We start from the raw sequence: 22732 nt of genomic DNA, 5'->3' as shown, positions 1-22732 counted from the left end.
TTATTAATAAAATACTTTTCACTTGTATAGCATCTTCATTTGAAGATCTCAAAGCTCTTTACAAACATTAAGCCTCATAACACCCATGTGAGGTAGGTAATGATCAAAGAGATCAGGCACCCACTGAAAACCTGCCTCTTTTCCCCCCTCTTCTCTCAGTGTCACTTTACCAACCTTTCTGGGGAATCTTTCGGTATTGCCACTGGATCTGGTGGCCCCCAACACAGGGTAGGAGAGAGGCACTAAGGAGTAGATTGTATGAACTCAGCTGCACTTCAAGAGCAGCAGTTGCTGACCAAACATTTCATAAAAAGGCAGTTTCATAGACCCATGAGATCTTGCATTGCTAGCATTATGAAGATTTGTATGTGGTCTTTGAGCTTGTGATCTTTGGCCTACTTTTCTGAGGCTAGATAATGCTGAAAATAAAACACAGATTTAAAGCCTCCAAAAGTGGTCTCCCTTGTTTCCTAGAGAGAGCCCAAGATGATAACCGTGAACGATTCCCCATAGCTGCGTGGGAATCTCTAACAGCTTTTTAGGAAAAGCCTCTGAACTTATGTAATACAGCAATACGTGTTCTAAAATTAAAAATGAAGCCTATAAATATGTGGCTTTTGACTGTAGTGTTTCATGTTATCCACTTAAACCTGTATGCTTGGGGCCCAATCCAATATCCATTGAAATCAATGGGAATGTTTCCATAGACTTTAGTGGATGCTGGATAGACTTTTGGTCACAAACACTTTTATGCTGCACCACAAGCAGAACCTGAACTAAAATATTGACTTCACTTTTTTTGCTTTGGTCGTGTTTGTATAACAATTGTAAGACTATTTAACAGCTACTTAAATAGTTTTGTTTTTCACACAGTTTTATTTTTACAGTAGCTTCATTTTAACTGAACATTTATTTGTAACTGGCATTTCAAAACAAAACAAAACTTAATTCTGCAGGGATGTAAATGTGTTTCAATAGAGTTCCCAAATGATTAGTAATTTTAAATTTGGAGGAAGTAAAACTTAAGGAAATGTGGTTTTCTTTGTAAAACTGAGATGATGTAGTGTCTAGACATTGCTTTTATGAGTAACTCTTTTGTGTTCAGTAATTTTTGCAGTAATATGCAACTCTGTGTTTTTCTAGTTCCTGATGTCAGTCGAAATGGAGATCCATTTGTAGCAACATCAATTGTTGAAGCAATTGCAACGGTTGACAGAGCTATAAATTCAACACGTACACATTTGTTTGACAGGTATCATATCATTTGGGGGCTTTTTATGGGGAAGTCAAAATTAATTTTGGGTATGCTGAAAGAAATGCTACAATCAGTACAGTACTATTACACATCTGAAAGATGAGACAATATAATGATTTTAAATATCAAACTTTAACATCTGGTTAGTTTCTGGAGTTCTAGCAATTTAACAAGAAAGCCATATTTTTAAAAGAAAACTGCACTAAGTTCCCCAACAAACAAATTTAGCTAATAGGTTTTGAATAGTTATTTCAATTATTTTGGGGGAACCAACGTGTTTAAAAAGCTTGGTTTTATTCAAAAGCCTACTGGTATTTTAATATTGGATCTAATGCATTTTAATACAAATTTAATCTATTTTCATGTTTAAATATGTTTTTCAGTCATCTTGTATTAAATGTAGATATTTATTTTTATTGATTTTTGCCTTCCATTTTGGGACGAGTAACAAAGGTATAGTCAATCACGTCTAGTGATATCTTAAGTTGCAGAAACTTTTTAAACCATTTGTAGTCTTATAGTACTTGTGTATACGCTTACTATTTTTTCAATTATCTGTTAGTCGTCCTCGTTCTCCAAATGATTTGCTAGCCTTATTTCGATACCCAAGAGATCCTTACACTGTTGAGCAAGCAAGAGCTGGAGAAATATTTGAAAGAACATTACAGCTAATTCAAGATCATGTACAAGATGGTTTAATGGTTGACCTAAATGGAACAAGTCAGTACCTTTACTTTACTTTCTGTGTTTTGTAGTGTATAATCCATTTCAATTCATTATGCTTCAAGGAGTATTAATTTTAAAAGCTCTGTGTCCCATTGCGCAGCTGTTACTCTTGTTGAAGTCATTACTGCTTCTTGAGTGTGCAAGAGCTCACTAACATGAATAAAGATTGCTCACTTTGGTCCTTGATTCACACATTGCTATATTTTGATGTACCTTGTTTGTCTGAGATGTGCTGGTATGTTATTTTAATTCTTCACTATTTGACATACTAAGGAAAAAAATGACGCAGTCTAATTCTTCCCTCAGTTAAAACTAACACACCTCAAGTACATAGGGTTGGATGGGTGTTAACAGAGGAGTGAATTTGGCTAATAGTTTCTTAGCAAGATTTAGAATTTTTCAGTATGTACTGTTAAGACAGTATTTGTATTGGTTGTTGCATCAAAAGAAAACATGGTAATCCCTGTTTCTCTTATCACAGAGAGGATATAATATAACAGCAAAGATTTGTGCACTGTTTGTGATCACTTTACAGAACAATGTTTCTACATTTTCTGTACCAGTTTTCCTGAAGTAATTGTTACTTGTTCCTAAAGCAGAGTACAGTGTCAAACTAAGCTACAACAGTTTCCTGGTATTCTGTTCTCAAATTTAATTTGCTATTAAGAAATGTTTTTTGTTGTTTTTTATAAATAGTAAGAAAAAAGTAATTCAGAATTATAATGCCCAGCCTGAAAATTTAGAGCTAGAACACACTTGCAAAGAGAACTGTAAGCTAATTGTTCTGCAGTGCCTATAAGTTCTTGCTTTTGGCAGTTGATATACAATGTGTCAGTGCATGAGACTTATGACTAAAGCGTTTGGAAATAATGATGGAGTTTTAGGACAGATTCTGAGACGTGGCATGTAGCCAAATGTTACAGCTAGACTGGAATCTGAGGAAATATTTTTACTTATAAATGCTACTTTTGATGTTTATAATTGAGAATTTCATTGTAACTTTCTAAAATTTTAACTGTGACCCTGAATTAGGCCAATATGTACAGGGCCAAAGACTGTAAGCTTTGTAGAATTAGAGCACTATAAGATTTGTTAGTAAAAATGGACAGTTACTCATAATACTGAGCAAACAATTTGCAAGGAATAATTTGTCACACAAATTTGACTTCTTTGAGTACAGAACATTCACAAACAGATCGTAATTTCATTGAGTTTGCTGCTAATCATTCAGAATTATTTGACATTTTCTTCAATATTTTTTTTTTGCTACAGATTGCAAGTATTTGAATCTTAACATTTGAGAAACTGCAGTTTATTAGGCTAAATACAGGTTTTTTGTTTGTTTGTTCCATGATTGGATGCAAGCATTTGTAGTATAAATACTGGTGCATCCAAATCTAACATTCTTTTTTCATGAATACTCATGTATGGAACACTGACATTTAATTTTTATCAACTTTAATGCTAGTAAAAACAATCATTCTAATGTTCGCCGGAAGTGAACACAATAGGGTCGTGAGCATGGCCAAAATGAATTCATTTAAAAATTCAACGCTAATAATGTCAGACAACATTTTATATCTATTCACAACCAGAGCTGGCTTTTGGTCCCTTCAAAATCCACAACCATGGCCCCACGATTTCAGAAAACTAGAAATGTAAAGAAAATCTGTTTTCATTTAAATGTCCCTCCCCTTAAGTTTCTAACCCTAGTCCTTGCACTTGTTTTGTTTGTGTTTTCAAAGCTAACGAATGTAAGCTGCTACTAAAGTTGAAAAAAACAAGTGGATGGGTCCCACTTTTGCAGCAGAAAAATTGGGGGAACCTAACAATTGCCAATCTATGAACTTTTGACTAAATGAAGCTATTGAATGTCAGCTGTATCCCAAAGAATCATCTTGCTAACACTTCAGAAAAAAATCTTAAACCAGGCTTATATATAGTGGTGTGGTAATGAACAGGAATGTGTTACATTTGGAGTATGGTGGCAAAAATTAATTTTGCAGGCCAGCTTGTCCAAAAACTTGGAAGTTTGATTCTGCTCACACCCTTGTTCCCGAAATTTTGATGAAAACCAGGATTACCTAAACATACAATCATTTATCTCAACTGTATACAAGTAAAGAGCAAAAGGAAAGAGAGATTCAGAAGACTATAATAAATGAAGATAACTTAGAAAGAGGTGTTACTGATTGTTATTGTACTTGATTACAAGGACAGGTCTTGGAGTAGCAGAGCCACAACATCTTCATCTTAAAGTGTTAAAAATCCTCAGAACAGTGTATTATGTTCTGTTCTTTAGTAGCCAGTGATGATTCTGCACCATGGTATACAGTGTTTCAGAGGCCAGAGTAGTCCTGAAAATATTATTTGTAGGGCAGATAACTGACACCTACTCCTTGAATTTTACATTCAGATCATATGTAACATTATTCTTGAGTGATTACCATTTAATTGTGCACGCTGTTAGCCTCTATAAACACGTTATTTTATTAGTGTTAACCTCCTCCCCTCTTCCTGCCTATTGTTTGTTACACTAACTTGTCTTTGATTAGACTGTAAGCTTAAGGACCACAATTACCGATGTGTTTTGTGGTTCCTAGCATAATGGGGCACTTGTATTCTGAGCAGGGTGGGGAGGGTATGTGTGTCTTTTTTGTATTGCTGGAATATTTATATAACATATAAAGCAATACATAATAGTAATAAATATGTTTTGAAGTAATCAAAAGCTTGTATAAGATAAGAGTTCTGAGAGTAGAAAAGCTTTAGCTGATTAGTTTTGGGGCACATTTTCAAATGTTCTCAACATCCAGTTACGACCAGATTTTCAGAAGAGCTCATCTCCCATTTAGGCGCCTAAATGAAGTGGGCAGATTATCAAATTATTCTCAATGGCAGACGTATGATGCTGAGTACTTTAGAAATCTGCTTATTTCATTTAGGTGACTAAGTGGGAGATGAGATCTTTTGAAAAGTTTTTTATCAGTGTTTTCATGCAAATTCTTTTTCCTTTGAATTTGTCCAAGGATATGTGGAATTTTTTTAAACCAAAAGATGATAAAATGATGTCTAGGATATTTGTGATTTTTGTATCCAAAATCTGATGTCTTTAATTTTCCCTATGCTTCTGTTCTGTTTCAGGCTATCACTATAATGATCTTGTATCTCCACAATACTTGAACCTGATAGCTAATCTGTCAGGCTGCACAGCCCATAGACGAGTGAATAACTGCTCAGATATGTGCTTTCACCAGAAATACAGGACACATGATGGAACTTGCAATAATCTGCAGCATCCGATGTGGGGTGCCTCTCTGACAGCCTTTGAACGGTTGTTAAAGTCAGTCTATGAAAATGGATTTAACTTGCCTAGGGGCATTGGACCTAATAGACATTATAATGGATACACGCTCCCCATGCCTCGCTTGGTTTCAACATCATTAATAGGAACTGAAACAATAACCCCTGATGATCAGTTTACTCACTTTCTAATGCAATGGGGTCAGTTCCTTGATCATGACCTTGACTCCACAGTTGCAGCTCTGAGTGAAGCCAGGTTTTCTGATGGTCAGCACTGCAGTTCAGTTTGTACAAATGATCCTCCATGTTTCTCAATCATGGTACCACCAAATGACCCCCGAGTTAGAAATGGTGCACGGTGCATGTTTTTTGTTCGCTCCAGTCCTGTTTGTGGAAGTGGCATGACATCTCTTCTAATGAATTCTGTTTACCCACGAGAACAGATTAACCAGCTGACTTCATATATTGATGCATCCAATGTGTATGGCAGTTCAGACCATGAGTCACAAGAAATCAGAGACTTGGCAAGTCAAAGGGGTCTTCTGAGACAGGGCATTGTACAGAGATCTGGCAAGCCTCTTCTTCCATTTGCTACTGGTCCACCAACAGAATGCATGAGAGATGAAAACGAGAGCCCAATTCCTTGCTTCTTAGCTGGGGATCATCGTGCTAATGAGCAACTGGGTCTCACCAGTATGCATACATTGTGGTTTAGAGAACACAACAGAATTGCAACAGAGTTACTGAAACTCAACCCACACTGGGATGGGGACACAATATATCATGAAACACGCAAAATTGTTGGCGCAGAAATGCAACATATAACGTACAACCATTGGCTACCTAAGATCTTTGGAGAGGTAGGCATGAAGATGCTTGGCGAATATAAAGGTTATGATCCCAATGTTAATTCTGGCATAACTAATGAGTTTGCAACTGCCGCTTTTAGGTTTGGTCACACACTTATCAATCCCTTACTGTATCGGCTGGATGAAAACTTTGAACCTATTCTACAAGGCCATATACCTCTTCATAAGGCATTCTTCTCTCCCTTTCGGATTGTAAATGAAGGAGGCATTGATCCACTGTTAAGGGGATTGTTTGGGGTTGCTGGTAAGATGCGAATACCATCGCAGTTACTCAATACAGAATTAACAGAGAGACTATTCTCCATGGCACGTACTGTGGCTTTAGATCTGGCAGCTATGAATATTCAGAGAGGCAGAGATCATGGAATTCCTCCCTACCATGATTTTAGAGTTTACTGTAATCTTTCTTCAGCTCATACTTTTGAAGATCTGAAAAACGAAATTAGGAGTCCTGAAATCAGGGAGAAGCTTAGCAGGTGAGCTTGAGGTGAAGGTTAATGGTTAAAAATTCAAATGTACTTTTATATCTAAATGTGCATGTGAAAATAATTATTTAAATGTCTAACCTAGAAGGAAGTATTTGTTAGGAAAGGTATAAAGGGAATATCCCACAAAACTTTCTGCCAACATCAGAAGACATGTATGGAAGGCTCAGGGTTCCTGAGTACCTGCATAAGCTACAGAATGTCTTTCCCTCAGTGACACTTACACAGATCTGATTCCTCCACTCCTTGAGTTGTAGGAACTCCATGAAGCTGAGCCCATCCAGAGACCATGTGTTCATGTATACACCCATAGGAGATTTTTTTTATGAGTAATATTTAAAAAACTAAATAAATGTAATACTGAAATCTCATGATAGTATTTGTGTCTTCAGTTTTCATAGAATCATAGAATATCAGGGTTGGAAGGGATGTCAAGATGTCATCTAGTCCAACCCCCTGCTCAAAGCAGGACCAATCCCAACTAAATCATCTCAGCCAGGGTTTTGTCAAGCCTGACCTTAAAAACCTCTTTGAATTAAGTGCAGCACAATGTGTAATTTTAAATAAGTATTTGTATTTCTCTTGTTATAGGCTCTATGGATCACCTCTGAACATAGATTTATTTCCTGCTCTTATGGTAGAAGATTTAGTTCCTGGTAGCCGATTGGGGCCAACTTTGATGTGTCTATTGAGTACACAGTTTAAACGTCTTCGAGATGGAGACAGGTAAAGCCAAAATGCCCATGGAAAACTTAAGTGAATTTAGAATAGATTTTTTTTTCATTTTTTAAATTGTTTAGTGACTTTTTTCAAATCCAAACTCTGTTTTCTTTTTCTTTTATGATCTGGCTATAGAAGTGAAAGTGATAAAAAGCTGATTTTATAGTTTGTCAAAGCAGCTGAAATAATAGCTATGCTTATTTATTTTTAAGACCTGTTATCTTTTATGGTGAAAATAGCATATAAAGCTCCAACAGGCAATACAGTGTAGCTAACTGAGCAGGGGACTGGGACCCAGGAGCTCCTAACTTTCCTATTTCTAACATTGTTTGACTGGCCTTGTGCAAATTACTGCTCAGGCTACTTCACTGTAAATTGAAGAAAAACTTTCTTCAGTGATTGTCCACGTGTATTCCACTTCCAATGCACGTGCATCCATATGTGTGAGATTGGATTCTGTTGGGCAGCAATGTCCACTGGGGCCTTTCCTGCACTCTTACTTCCTGTGGCTGCAAGATGGAAACCCTGTAATGTCCACTTCTCTGCATACTGTGTAACTTTACTAGTTGTGTGTGTATGTGACCAGTTAGCTAGTAATACTGGCATAGTTATTGTAGTGGGTTTTTTGTTGTTGTTTTTTATACCTATTAGCTGTATGTAAAAACAACAACAACAAAATCCTCTTCTTAGTGTTTGGGACTTTCCCCACCCTAATGGGGATTAGCTGCTATGGCTGAAATGAAGCCCCTGGGCTTCAAAACTTACCCTGTGAAGCAACTATTTCATTTAATGACAGACACTGAATGTGCCTCTTTTGTCTTGGAGAGGATCATTTGCCCAATAGATGCTAGATCTGTTGCTTTTTCTCCAAAAGCATGTAGAAGGCAAGAGAGGCCCATCTTAAACGTTTTCTACGGGAGCAAGTTTCTTCAGAACAGAAGGAAAAAAGAAAGCCAACTGGGCCTCAGCAGGCTTCCTCAGTCAGTCCTCCTGTGACCTGCTGCCCAACTCAGCTCCCAGGCTCACTCTTCAAAAAAAACTTCATCCACTGAGACCAGCAGAGCAGCCAAGTCATATCCTTCACTTAGTTGTCTGAAAGGGGTCAGAAGGGGCATAGTTCCCACAGTAAGTGCAGGCCTTGGTTATTACCCTCCCTGGAACCTAATAAAAGGAGTCATAGATCTCACAGTACTTGGCCAAAGGGTAGTTCACAGCCCAAATTTGGCCCCTCTGACAACCTGAAAAAACCTGGTCCCTGAGCCCATAGGGTGCTGTCTCAGGCAGCAGTCCACATTTTGCTGGCACCAACCTCTCAGTAGTAATATTGATGCACACTGTGCCGCTGACTCTTGCAGCACGGATGCTCCTGACACTGACTTTCTTGGCATCAAAATTATTCTTAGTACTGAGTGATCTGGCAAGGAAACCTAGCTCTGTTACCACCAATAGATGTCGATCTCCCTTCTCTGTGAAATTTGTGGTTCCTTGAGATGGACATCTGGCACTGACTCACATTATACCCCAGTAAGAACAGGAAAGTGAGGAAGAACACTTGCAAATAGAGAAGCCCTTGTTCTTTTTCGAGTGCTTGCTCATATCCATTCCAGTTAGGTGTGCACGTGCCGCATGCATGTTCGTCAGAAGATTTTTACCCTAGCAACACTCGGTGGGCCGGCAGGGCGCCCCCTGGACTGGCGCCGCTATGGTGCCAGATATATACCCCTGCCGACACATCCGCCCCTCAGTTCCTTCTTACTGCCCGTGTCGGTCGTTGGAACAGTGAAGCGCGCTTAGCTGATCTCCACCTCCCTAGCTATTCGCTCGTTCTAATCGTTATTCTGTATATAGTTCAATATTCTATATTTCTAGTTAGTTTTATTAGTTCTTTGTAGTAGTTATTGTATGTAGTTAAGAGGGATCGGGGATTAGCCCCCACCCCTCACCCAGTACCAGGGCCCATGCCCAGTTCACCGGGCTTCAAACCGTGCTTGGCCTGTCATTTGCCGATGCCCACAGGAGACCCTCATGACTCCTATCTCAAGTGCTTGGGCGAATCCCACCTCGCAGACAAGTGCCGCATCTGCACGGCTTTCAAGCCCCAGACGAGAAAGGAGCGGGACATTCGTCTCAAGCAGTTCCTGATGGAGGCAGCTCTAACTCCTCCATCTTCGGCACTGACTGCTGCACCGGGGACAAGTGCCTCCTCCGCACCGGAGCGCATGGGCACCGTGAAGGCTCCTTGACACCAGCCATCACCGGCTAAGGCTCCTGCCTGGCACTGCTCTCTCTCCCTGAGGATCAAGAAGCATAAGACTCCTGTGGCTCCCATGCCTACGCCGCAGTCAGAGCGCCTAAGTCGGACCACCTGGCACCGTCAGCTGCCACGGCACTGACGTCTTCTGCGCCGTTGATTCCGGTCTCGCAAGAGTCATCAGGTCCAGTGCCTACCAGCTCCCCGGCACACACCGTGGTTGAGCTTATCGTGCCCTCCACGCTGGAGACGTTCTCTACGGAAAGGGAGTTGATTGCCTTGGCAGAGCCTGAGCTGCCTCAACCGCCGGCACCGCCGGTGTGGGTTGTCCAATCATTAGGCAAGCCCGCCCTGCTGAGACCATCCTCGCCCGGCACCACCGAACGTCGCCGGTCACTATCCGGGTCCTGCAGACGCTCTCAGTCCCGTCATCGATCCCAGTCCCGACGCTGCTCGCAGTCCCGGTACCGCTCTCTCTAGGTACCGGTCGTACTCGCGGCACCGCTCGAGATCCCGTTCGCCGAACCGATACTCTCGGCACTGATCCAGGTCCTGGCACCGCTCGCGGCACCGCACATCTTGCAGCCGATCCCGGCGCAGGGATTCAAGGCACCAGTCGACCTCCCGGCACTGCGCCAGTAGCAGGTCCCGGTCTCACTCTCGGTACCGGTATGACTCCTGGTACCGTTCTCTGGTGCCTCATGGAGATGGTTCGACTAGTTGCAGAGACCCTCCCCAAACGGTCTCAGCTCCTCTGTGGCCTTCTCGGCACCCATCCGTATCATCCCATGTGGACAGTGCTTCCTATGGGGATTCGGACGCTCACAGCAGGTTCACCCAAGGAACCCACGACCCGGACCAGGGACCTCATCAGTGGTCCTTTTGGACGCCTTGGGCTTATCACCAAGCCCAAGGTGAACTTGCTGTGCCATCACGCTCTGGTCCGTCAGAACACCGCGTGCCCGAGGCCACTGTCAGCCGACCTCCCCCTGCTGGTATGGAAGAAGCTGCTGCCCCCGCACCAGACCCCCACGATCTGCCGGCTCCGGATGTCCCCCAGGATCAGGAGTCGGTACAGGATCCATTCGTCCCGGGGGTTTCATCCTCCTCCTCTCCGGATGAAACAGTAGCAGGGACATCATCATTGGGCCCGCCTCCAATAGACCTCAGGTCACACCAGGACCTCCTGCGACAGGTCTCCCAGAATATCAACTTGCCAGTAGAGGAGGTTCCAGAGGTGGAAGACCCGGTGATAAGTATATTGTCGGCGGAGGCACCAACCAGAGTGGCCCTGCCGTTCATTTGTTCGATCCAGGCTAGGGTAGACACCATCTGTCAATCCCCGGCATCCATCCCACCCACAGCCAGAGGGGTTGAACGGAAATACATGGTGCCCTCCAAAGGGTATGAGTACCTATATGTGCACCTCCTCCCTGTTCATTGGTTGTACAGTCCGTCAATGAGCGGGAGCGCCATGGCGAACAAACCGCTGCAGCTAAATCAAGGGAGGCTCAGCGTATGGACTTGTTGGGATGGAAAATCTATTCCGCGGGAGGCCTCCAATTCAGGGTGGCAAACCAACAAGCCTTGCTGAGTAGATACAATTACAACACTGGGAGGCGGTAGGGAAGTTTACAGAGCTGGTCCCGCAAGACTCCCACCAGGAATTTACAGCAATACTGGAGGAAGGAAAGAAAGTAGCGCGGACCTCTCTACAGGCCTCGCTGGATGCCGTGGATTCGGCAGCTAGAACGGTCGGCTCTGGAATCGCCATGCGATGTATATCATGTCTGCAAGTGTCAGGCCTGCCACCTGAACTTCAGCACACTATACAAGACTTACCATTTGATGGCCAGGTTCTATTCTCACAGAAGACGGACCCTAGGCTACAGAGTCTGAAAGACAATCGCGTAATCATGCATTCGCTCGGAATGCATACGCCTCAGACTCAAAGAAGATCCTTCCGCTCCCAACCTCAGCGCCCTTACCCCCCGCCTAGGCCAAGGCAAGACTTTACCAGAAGGCAAGGTTGTACCAACTGCAGACATCAGTCTGGACCTCAAGGGGGTAACAATTCCGGTCCCACCAAGCCAATAGCGGGACTCAAATCAAACTTTTGAGGGTGCGCCCGAGAGCAGTGTACCAATTGTCTCCCAGGATCCTTTTCAGTTTTACAACCGCCTTTCCCCGTTCCTCCCTGCGTGGTCCCAATTAACCTCGGATCTTTGAGTCCTACGCATGGTGGAGTTTGGATACCATCTTCAGTTTACTTCACCCCCTCCCTCTCATCCCCCCTCCTCGTCCCTCTTCAGGGACCCCTCTCACGAGCAACTCCTCCTGCAAGAGGTTAGGAGACTCCTTGCAATGGGGGCTATAGAGGAGGTACCGAAGGAATTAAGGGGCAAGGGGTTTTATTCCTGATATTTCCTAATCCCCAAGGCGAAAGGGGGCCTCCGGCCTATCCTAGGCCTGCGACGACTAAACAGGTTCATGAAAAAGTTCAAGTTCCGCATGGTATCCCTGGGGACCATCATCCCTTCCCTGGATCCCGGAGATTGGTACGCCGCTCTCGATATGAAGGACGCGTATTTCCACATTGCAATTTACCCTCCACACAGACGGTATCTACGCTTTGTGGTGAACCATCAACACTATCAGTTTACGGTCCTTCCCTTTGGCCTCTCCACAGCCCTTGGGTATTCACGAAGTGTGTGGCGGTAGTCACCGCCTCCCTCTGTCGTCGTCGAATACATGTCTTCCCATACCTCGATGACTGGCTTATTCGAGGGACCTCCGAGGCACAGGTCACCAGTTATGTGAACATCATCAAGGACCTATTCATGCGTCTAAGCCTGATAATCAATTTGGAAAATTCTACTCTAGTGCCGACGCAAAGGATAGAGTTCATCGGGGCCACCCTGGACGCCAATCTTGCAATGGCCAGTTTGCGTCTAACTCGTTTTCAGGCAATAGTCTCACTTATACAAAGACTTCAAAGCTTTCCGATGACCTTAGCTCACACTTGCCTTGGCCTCCTCGGTCATATTGCTGCATGCACATTCGTGACAAAGCACGCCAGACTGCGCATGCGTCCCTTTCAGACGTGGCTCGCCTCAGCCTACCATCCAGGCAGAGACACCATAGATATTGTAATCACAATTCTACCAAGCATCCTCAGCTCCCTCGACTGGTGGCTGACGCCATCCCTCGTGTGTGCAGGCCTGCCTTTCCATCCACCACAGCCTTCCGCGTCCCTAGCAACGGATGCGTCATCTCTCGGCTGGGGTGATCACCTAGGGCACCTTCGCACTCAAGGCCTTTGATCATCTCGGGAGTTAGTGTTTCACAGAAATGTCCGAGAACTGAGAGCAGTCCGACTGGCGTGCCAAGCGTCCCAGCGCCATCTACAGGGTCGTTGTGTTGCAGTGTTCACAGACAGCACAACGGCCATGTATTACATAAACAAGCAGGGAGGGACACGATCCTCCCCCCTTTGTCAAGAGGTGATACAACTATGGGACTTTTGCATAGCCCACTCAATAGATCTGGTAGCATCTATTGATAGAAAGATAACTTTCTCCCAGGAGTCCGAAACACTCTGGCAGATCAACTGAGCAGATCCTTCCTGTCTCATGAGTGGTCCATCCGTCCGAACATTCTCCATTCTGTCTTCCGGAAGTGGGGGTTTCCCCACATTAGACCTCTTTGCCTCCCAAGAGAACAGGAAATGCCAGGTGTTCTGCTCCCTGCAAGGTTGCTCCCCGGGCTCCCTCTTGGACGCATTCCTAATCCCGTGGAAGGGGCACCTATTTTATGCCTTCCCACCTTTTCCTCTCGTCCACAGAGTCCTACTCAAGCTCCGCAGGGACAGAGCCCAACTAATCCTCATCGCTCCGGCATGGCCGAGACAGCATTGGTACACCCTGTTGCTCGACCTCTCTATGGCAGACCTGATCCCCCTGCCGCTATGCCCGGACCTCATAACGCAGGACTTCGGCAGGCTTCACCACCCGGACCTGCAGTCCCTTCATCTGACAGCATGACTGCTGTATGGTTGAGCCAATCTGAGTTGCGTTGTTCCACCTCAGTACAACAGGTGCTGCCGGGAAGCAGAAAGCCTTCCACGCGGACGACATATCTCGCCAAGTGGAAGCGCTTCTCCCACTGGTGTGCTCAGCGTAACTTTATCCCCGAAGGTGTATCGGTCCCCATTATCTTGGACTATTTATGGTCCCTCAAGGACCAGGGACTCGCGATCTCTTCTCTAAGGGTGCATCTTGCAGCTATTTCTGCATTCCACCTTGGGGAAACTGGCAGTTCCGTCTTTTCTCACCTCATGGTTTCTAGATTCCTTAAGGGCTTGGAGCGGCTGTACCCGCAGGTCAAGCACCCAACCCCTACTTGGGATCTAAACCTAGTGTTGGCTAGGCTTATGGGTTCCTCCTATGAGCCTTTAGCCACATGCTTGCTGCTGTACCTTTCCTGGAAGACAGCCTTCCTAGTCGCTATTACCTTGGCTAGACGTGTCTCGGAGCTTCGAGCTTTGACTGCGGATCCCCCGTATACGGTATTCCACAAGGACAAGGTACAGCTGCATCCGCACCCGGCATTCCTCCCTAACGTGGTCTCTGCCTTCCACGTTAATCAAGACATCTTTCTACCAGTCTTTTCCCCGAAGCCGCACTCATTGCTCCGGGAACAACAGCTGCATACTTTGGATGTCCGCAGGGCTCTCGCCTTTTATATCGAGAGAACCTAACCCTTTCGACGCTCACCTCAGCTCTTTGTAGCTGTTGCAGACTGCGTGAAGGGCATGCCAGTCTCTTCCCAACGGATTTCATCTTGGGTGACATCCTGTATCCGGACATGCTATAACTTGGCTCACGTTCCGACTGGCCATCTCACCGCCCATTCTACTCGGGCTCAAGCCTCATCTGCCGCTTTCCTGGCCCATGTTCCCATCCAGGAAATATGTCGCTTGGCTACCTGGTCTTCCATCCACACCTTTGCATCACACTACGCATTGGTGCAGCAGTCCAGAGACGATGCCGCCTTCGGCTCAGCGGTCTTACGTTCCGCAACGTCTCACTCCGACCTGACCGCCTAGGTAAGGCTTGGGAATCACCTAACTGGAATGGATATGAGCAAGCACTCGAAGAAGAAAAGACAGTTACTCATCTTTGTAACTGTTGTTCTTCAAGATGTGTTGCTCATATCCATTCCAAACCCGCCCTCCTTCCCCACTGTCGGAGTAGTCAGCAAGAAGGAACTGAGGGGCAGATGGGTCGGCAGGGGTATATATCTGGTACCATAACGGCACCACTCCGGGGGTGCCCTGCCGGCCCACCGAGTGTTGCTAGGGTAAAAATCTTCCAACGAACGTGCACACGGCGCGCGTGCACACCTAACTGGAATGGATATGAGCAACACATCTCAAAGAACAACAGTTACAAAGGTGAGTAACCGTCTTATCTCAGCAGTGATCTCTTCCTCACCAGATGAAGCAGTTGTGCACTCCACATCAATTCAGTCTGACTATTTTAAAAAAATTTCAGGAACTTCTGCATCACATGGTAGACACATAAATTCAAGAATTTAGAGAGAAACCTCTAAGTATTTTGTAGCTGAGGGACAACTGGTAACTCATACATTGCTGCAGGTAGCATAAAACGCATTGGACATGGCAGAACAATCAATGACAAATTCCACTGCCATGCACAGGGCTTCATGGTTACAGTCTTAGAGAGTACAAAGGCGGTCCAGGCAGCTACTGAGGTCCTCCCGTTTGAAGGTTATAACTCAAGAACTGATAAAGCCTTATGCTCTATAAAAGATTAAAGAGCTATTGTCCATTTCTTGGCAGCTACTTGCCAGCCCCTAAGACAAAGCAGACCTGGTCACAAACCACTCTAGATAAAAGTTTTTTCATGTATTATTATAACCCTTGAAAATACTGTCTACATCAGTAGCAAGCATGTTCCAGATGCATGGAAGAAATCGAAACAAGACTATCGATGAAGAAAGGCGATCCAAAAGAATTGAGCAACTACCATCTGATCACAATCCTCTCACAAGATCTTCACCCGCGTCATACTCAGTTGAATTAAGAAGGATCTTGAAATGCATGAAACCAGTGAACAGGCTGGTTTCCACTCAGGGTATTCAACAATTGATCACGTCCACTCAGTTCGGCAGCTCTTTGAAAAAACACAAGAAATACAAAGTATCATTGTGTCTTGAATTTGTCGACTACAGAAAGGCATTTGACTTGGTATCAATGCTGTACTCAACGCGCTCAGCGAAATTGGAATCGACCTGAGGTACATTGACCTGCTGGAAGAAATTAACTGCAATTGTTTGACAGAGAGAACATTATTCAATGTCCTGTGCATTATTATTATAGATAGAGGAGTCAGACAGTCACTGAAGCTGTTTTCAGCTGTATTGGAGTCACGGTTAAAGAAATTGAACTGGGTAAAAGGAATCAGAATTGATGGAGAACAGCTGACGCATCTTCTCTTCACTGCTGATTGTGTAATATTGGCAAAGGACACATGATAACTGGAGAAATTTCAGTAATTACAAACACTTTTGCATGATATCGGGTTGGAAGTGTACACTTTGAAAATGAAGTGTATGTGGAATGAGCATTGTGCAGCAGGAATCATCACTGTAAAAGGGGAAAATAATTGAGGAGATCGAAAAATATATTTACCTGGGTCAGCAGGTGAACAGAGACAACTCATTTGAAAGGGAATGCAGTAGGAGGAGAAAGGCAGGGAGGGGAAGTTTCAACAGAATAAAGACATCTCTAACGGATTGTGAACTTCCCATGAAGAAAAGAAGTTGAACTCCAGTAATCTGCCAGCAAAAAATTTGCCGTCACTCAGAGAGCAATGAAAAGGCAAATGTGTAAGATATCGGTCCATGATCACATACTGAATCAAGAGATTGGAAGGTGTACAGAAGTGACCGATGTTGTGCAGGCAATGTAGCACACAAAGCAGAGATGGGCAGGTCATGTAATCTGTAGGGAAGACTGAATCCCTAGAGACCACAAGCAGCAGCTGGGCAGACCAAAAACATGCTGGGCCAATCCCATGACAGAACTCTTTGACCAGAAATGGAAAGAATGTGCTCACAACAAAATGGAATGGTGTGGCATCGACTTGCATTCATGGAGGGATGGACAGGGACAAGCTGGACAAAGGTAATTATAATCCACAAAGATCATGTGAGCCACCAAGGAAGGAGCAAAGTTTCCAACGCAGAGGCTCTCTTCCTTTGATGCTGCACCCTTAGATCCACCTCATGGCAGCAAGTTTGGACACCATCATTGAGAGCTATATAGAACATTTGGAGAATCGGTACCTTTCTTGCCACCCCCATATCCGGCAACCACCTTTTTATTTTTTAGAAGCTTGGAATTGATTTAACTCAAACCACTGCGTTTTAGAGATTAACAGTGTGAGGTATTATCCATTTGCAGTCCCTTCCTACCCCTCTTCAAGGACTCCTCTTACAAAAAATGATTAAAGAAAGAAGTGAATTCCCTTCTAAATCTCTGAACAGTGGAAGAAGAGCCTCTGGAGTTAAAAGGGGAATGGGATTTGCTTCCATTATTGTATAATCCCTAAGAACAAGGGAGACAAGCATCCAGTACTAGATTTGAGACAACTCAAATAACTTCATCCGTCATTTCAAATTCAGTTTGGTAATTCTAGCCTCTATAATCTTATCCTTAGATCCTCAAAAATGGTTCACAGCTCTCAGTTTAGAAGTCACATACTTTCACATATCAATTCACCTGGCACACAGAAAATAACTAAGATTCCAAGTGGGAACTTCTCACTACCAGTACAAAGTCCTTCCCTTTGGTCTTTCAACAAAACCAAGAGTATTCAGCAAGTGATTGACAAGCTCATCTTAGAAGGCAAGGGATCTAGGTATGCCAGTACTCGATGACTGGCTTATTCGAGGAAGATCACCATGGCAGGTGAACGATTCTATTCACTTAGTCCTACATCTTTTCACCACACCACATCTCAGAATCTAAAAAGGAAAGTCAATCACTGTTGCAAACCCAGAAACTAGAGTTCATATGGGTAGTGCTAGATTCCCCATCAGCAAGGGCTAATCTGCCACAGGACAGATTCAAGACCAAGGTAGACCTCATCAACCAGCTGCAAGCTCACCCAAAGACTTGAGCATGTCTCTCACTTACGCCACATAGCATGCCAGATTTCACCTCTGTTTCATACAAATGTGGTTGAAAATCATGTATCTGCCCCACATACATCACATGGACATGAGGACACAGGTGCCCTGAGAAGCCTTCTCATTATTAAATTGGTGGAAGGACTCTCCCATGTGTGCAAAGGAGTACTGATTTCTCCAGCTGTATCTACCTATCAAAACATTGTGACTTCCATGCTCAGGTGGGGAGCCCACCTAGACCACCCCCAGGTCTGTGACCCAAGTTGCCTACAGTAGCCCACACTGAGAATGCCAAGGTCAGGGCAGGCTGCAGAAAGGAGAGCAGATTCTCCCAAACCTCGTGCTTAACAATGTAGTTAGATTCACCAGCCAGTCACAAACTGTGCTCCTGGTCCCCCCACAAGTTATCAAGGAGCTGGGGTGGGGGGGGAAGAAGACTGCACAGCCCTTTTTATTGCATTCCATTCTTTGGCTCACAATCAGCAAATAGGTCCAGTAAAGTGAGAAGTTATTTAAAACTGTATGCACTATACAAAATGTTCTTCCAATCCCCAAAGGGCCAACCACAGTACCAGATCGATATTAGTTTGGATCTTACCCAAAATATCATGCTGCCAGCAATCCCTTAGTATCTAAAACTAAAGGTTTTATTATAAATGAAAAGAAAAGAAAGAGAAGAGAGATGTTAAATGGCCAAAGCAGTCAGATACATACACATGACTTCAGAGTCGATATATCAGGTTTTAGCAACACTGGTGAGTTTGCTGGCTTGTAAAGTCCCCCTGGAACGTCTCCAAAGCTTGGGTGAATATATTAGTCCTTTTCAGTTTGTAGAGAAGTTACTCCAGAGGTGAGAAGCAGGATTGAAGACAAAATGGAGAAGATGTAGCTGCCTTTTTATATCCTTTGTCATGTGGCTTGGCTTGTACATCCTTTATCCCAAACACAAGCTCACAGCACACGGGCATGGAAAAGCTCTTGGAGTCCCCTGTCCACAGGCATGTCACTACATGTCCTGCTGACTCATAGGTGTAGACCCTGGATTCTCTCTGTTGGTTCATTGTACAGTTGATTGACCTTGATGGGCCATTAAGCAGGCTGGATAGTGCTGATGCCAATCTGTATGGAGATGTCACTCAGAAAGACAGCACAAGTTTGAGATACAAATATATCACATATCAGAGGGGTAGCCGTGTTAGTCTGGATCTGTAAAAGCAGCAAAGAATCCTGTGGCATCTTATAGACTAACAGACGTTTTGGAGCATGAGCTTTTGTGGGTGAATACCCACTTCATCAAATGCATGTAGTGGAAATTTCCAAGGGCAGGTATATATATGCAGGCAAGCTAGAGAAAATGAGGTTAGTTCAATCAGGGAGGATGATGCCTTGTTCTAGCAGTTGAGGTGTGAAAACCAAGGGAGGAGAAACTGGTTTTGTAGTTGGCAAGCCATTCACAGTCTTTGTTTAATCCTGAGCTGATGATGTCAAATTTGCAGATGAACTGAAGCTCAGCAGTTTCTCTTTGAAGTCTGGTCCTTCATGAAACAAAGATGATACGTACATATAAACAAGATTATCATACTTAGAAAATCGTAACTTTTGTACTGATACCTTCCATGGCATACCTTGTAATATTCATTTTCTATTTTGTAATATTAGTATCAATAATATTATAAATGGTCACCCATATTCCATACAGCATTACAAGGCACGAGGCCTCTGGACTGCCAAAGAGATTCACATAAATGTTCTGGAACTCAGAGCTATTTGTCTAGGATGCAAAGCTTTTCTTATGCTGTGGACTAACAGTTGAAGAAATGACAGACAACACAACAGCAATGTTTTATGTCAACAAACAGAAAGGAATACAATTATCCCTCCTTTGCTAAGCAAGTTCATCTCTGGAATTGGTGCACTCATCAACAGATTGTACCAGTAATTCTGCTTGTACCAGACTTTCAGAATGTCCTGCTGGACCAGCTCTCTCATCTGCAAGTTGCCCGCTAAGGATTTGAGCCTGCAAACCATCTTCTGCAGGTGAGGATAATCAGCAGTGTTGCTTCAGATAAGGGAGGGAGTTTTGGGGAAAGGCTGAATACAGTCTTCTTGTCAGATGTTTTCCTTATCTCATGAACTCTGAGAATAAAGTGTACCTATCCGCTGATTATATAAGTGAGGCAATATCTTTTATTGGACCAACTTCTGTTGGTGAGAGAGACAAGCTTTCAATCTTACAAAGAGCAGTGACACTTGGGGTCATTTTCCCAAACTAAAGCAGAGGTCTTTGTAAGCTCAAAAGCTTGTCTCACTAACGAAAGTTTGTCCAATAAAAGATATTACCTCACCCACCTTATCCAGGACCGGCGCTAGGGGTTTGAGCTCCCTAAGCGCACGGCCATTTCGCCGCCCCACACGCTGGTCCCCTGGCTCCGCAGTCCTGCCTGCGGATGGTCGGCTACTCCCGCAGCTCCGGTGGAGCTGCCGCAGTTGTGCGAGCAGCCGACTGTCTGCAGGCACAACTGCGGCAGCTCCACTGGAGCCGTGGACCAGCGGACCCTCCACAGGCAGCACTGCGGCAGCTCCACTGGAGCCGCCTGCCGCCTCCTCCGGCAAAATGCCGCCCCCTAATAATGCTGGCACCCTAGGCGATTGCCTAAGCCGCCTAAATGCAAGGCTGGCCCTGACCTTATCTCTCTCTGTCAGTGAAAGAAGCTGTTTAGCTGAAGTCCGGAATATTTTTGTGCATAGCAGGAAGGACTCTACTAGATTGACCTATGCACTTAAATGGAACAGGTTCTTTATTTGGACAACACTATGCCACTTGTCTCCCTTAGAAGTCACAGTTCCTACTATTCTGATCTATCTGATATGGCTAAAGCATTCAGAGCTATCCATCAGCGCCATAAGGGTACATCGAGCAGCAATATCATCCTCCCATTCTACGGGAAACCATATTTTCTCACCCTATAGTTGCTATATTCCTTAGGGGGCTTATTTCATCTGTTTCCCACTTTCTGTGAGCCCCCTTCCTTTTGGAACCTCAGTATAGTGTTAGATGGGTTAATGGGGACCCCCTTCTGAGCTATTAGAAACTTGCTTTCAATATCATCTTTCTGTGAAAATGATCTTTTTAGTGACTATAACATCAGCTTGAAAGGTAAAGGAGATGCAGGTCCTCACTTTACACTGTGTTTCACACAGATGAAGTGATCCTTAGGTTTCATCATAAATGTTTTTCAAGATTGTCTTAGATTTTCATTTCAGTTAGACTGTTCATCTGCCATTTTTCTTTCCTTAGCCCCACTTCAACCAAATTGCACATCCTTGTTGTGGTTAGGACTCTTTCATAATACCGTGAAAGAACAAGAACCTTCAGGGGTTCCCCTAGGCTGTTTGTAGCTGTTTGCCGATTGGGTGAAAGGTCAGGCAGTATCCACCCAAAGATTGTCTAAACTGGTATTTAATTGAATTGGGGCATGTCTACATATAAACCACTACAGCAGTACCTCTGCAGCTTCGCCGCTGTCGTGTTTCAGTGAAGACACTACCTATGTCGGCGAACGTAATCCACCTCCCCAGCAGGCAGTAGCTAGGTCAAAAGGAGAATGTTCCCGTTGACTTAGTGTTGTCTACACTGGGGGTTAGTTCGGTTTAACTGCGTTGCTCAGCGGGGTGGATTTTTCACACCTCTGAGTGGCACAGTTATGGCGACTTAATTTCCTAGTGTAGACCAGACATAATGTAGACATAGTGTCATGGCCTTAGATAATTCTATGAGTTATTTAGATTATAGCCTACTACACAGGCTCAGGATCTTTTCTGTCTTCTGTGGGAAGCATACCAATTTCAGAAATTTGCAGTGCAGCTACAATGGGGATGAGTCCACACTTTCACCAGCTATTCTTTAGTTGAGGCCTCAAGATTTGATGTCCTCTTTGACAGGGCTGTCCTGCAGTCTTGATTTAAATAGGACTTCTAGCAACCTTCTCCTAATTATAAGGTCACTTCTCCCTAGTCACCAGAATACATGTTGACAATCACTTGAGGTAGAAAGAACAGTTACTTACCTTCCAGTAACTGTGTTTTTTCAAGATGTGTTGTCCACATGAATTCCATGACTTGCTCTCTTTCCCCTCTACTAGGGAGTCTACACCACTTGGATTCTGAACCGGACAAAGGAACTGAGAGACGCTTGGGCCCACTCCATCCTTCATGCCCTTAGGTGAAAATATAAAGGGATTAAATATTATTATTACAGCACCTAGTAGCACCCCTTTTGGTATTTGACCACTCTCCCGTCTCAAATTCTGATATCTGAAAATCCACACTTCCCGCCTTTTGATGTAACTTGTAGTCTGTGATGTCTTGCCTGGTTTTGTCTCTTTTGAGGGAAGAAAGTCAGTTTTCTTTTTATTGTAGATACCTGGCAATGATTAGTCACATTTTAATAGTTACCACTATTTAATTAAGTTTATTTTTTTATAATTAAAAGGTGCCTTAAGAGAGGGAAAATTGAGAGAGAGCATGAATCATGAAATAAAATTTAATTTAAACTAATGCCTCAGGCAAATATTGCTAAAATATCATTAGGGAGGGTGGATCAGAGCTCATCTTACAAAACTGTAGTCTGCTACTTTAAACTCTTAGATCATAAATAAAGTATTTGGATATCCGCCAGTGAATGTTACAGCCCTCTCAGTACACTTTTCTGTCTTTTTTTTTCCTTTGCATAAAACCTACTTAAAATTTTAGAAATGGAATCCAGGACTGTGTAAATCAGATGTTTGTATGTAGATGAATGGAAGTGAGAAATTCGGACTCAGAAATAAGGGCTCCAAACTTCTGGTAACAGCATATACCCACATATGTCACACAAAGTTGATCATAGAATCATAGAATATCAGGG

General features: G+C 43.8%; 1 protein-coding gene across 2 annotated transcripts in view; it reads left to right on the top strand.

Annotated features, from left to right (window-relative positions):
- Nucleotides 1-22732, top strand: part of PXDN (peroxidasin) — a 156287-nt gene that overhangs the window by 101420 nt on the left and 32135 nt on the right. For both annotated transcript variants that reach the window (XM_050950608.1, XM_050950607.1), the window contains 4 exons: nucleotides 1144-1252; nucleotides 1818-1975; nucleotides 5126-6629; nucleotides 7230-7364. In XM_050950608.1, the coding sequence (XP_050806565.1) occupies nucleotides 1144-1252; nucleotides 1818-1975; nucleotides 5126-6629; nucleotides 7230-7364 (1906 nt within the window). The remainder of the gene's footprint in view (nucleotides 1-1143; nucleotides 1253-1817; nucleotides 1976-5125; nucleotides 6630-7229; nucleotides 7365-22732) is intronic.

The sequence above is a fragment of the Gopherus flavomarginatus genome, chromosome 4, assembly GCF_025201925.1.
Source record: "Gopherus flavomarginatus isolate rGopFla2 chromosome 4, rGopFla2.mat.asm, whole genome shotgun sequence".
Taxonomy (NCBI): Eukaryota; Metazoa; Chordata; order Testudines; family Testudinidae; genus Gopherus; species Gopherus flavomarginatus.
This window is presented reverse-complemented; position numbering and strand designations above follow the sequence as displayed.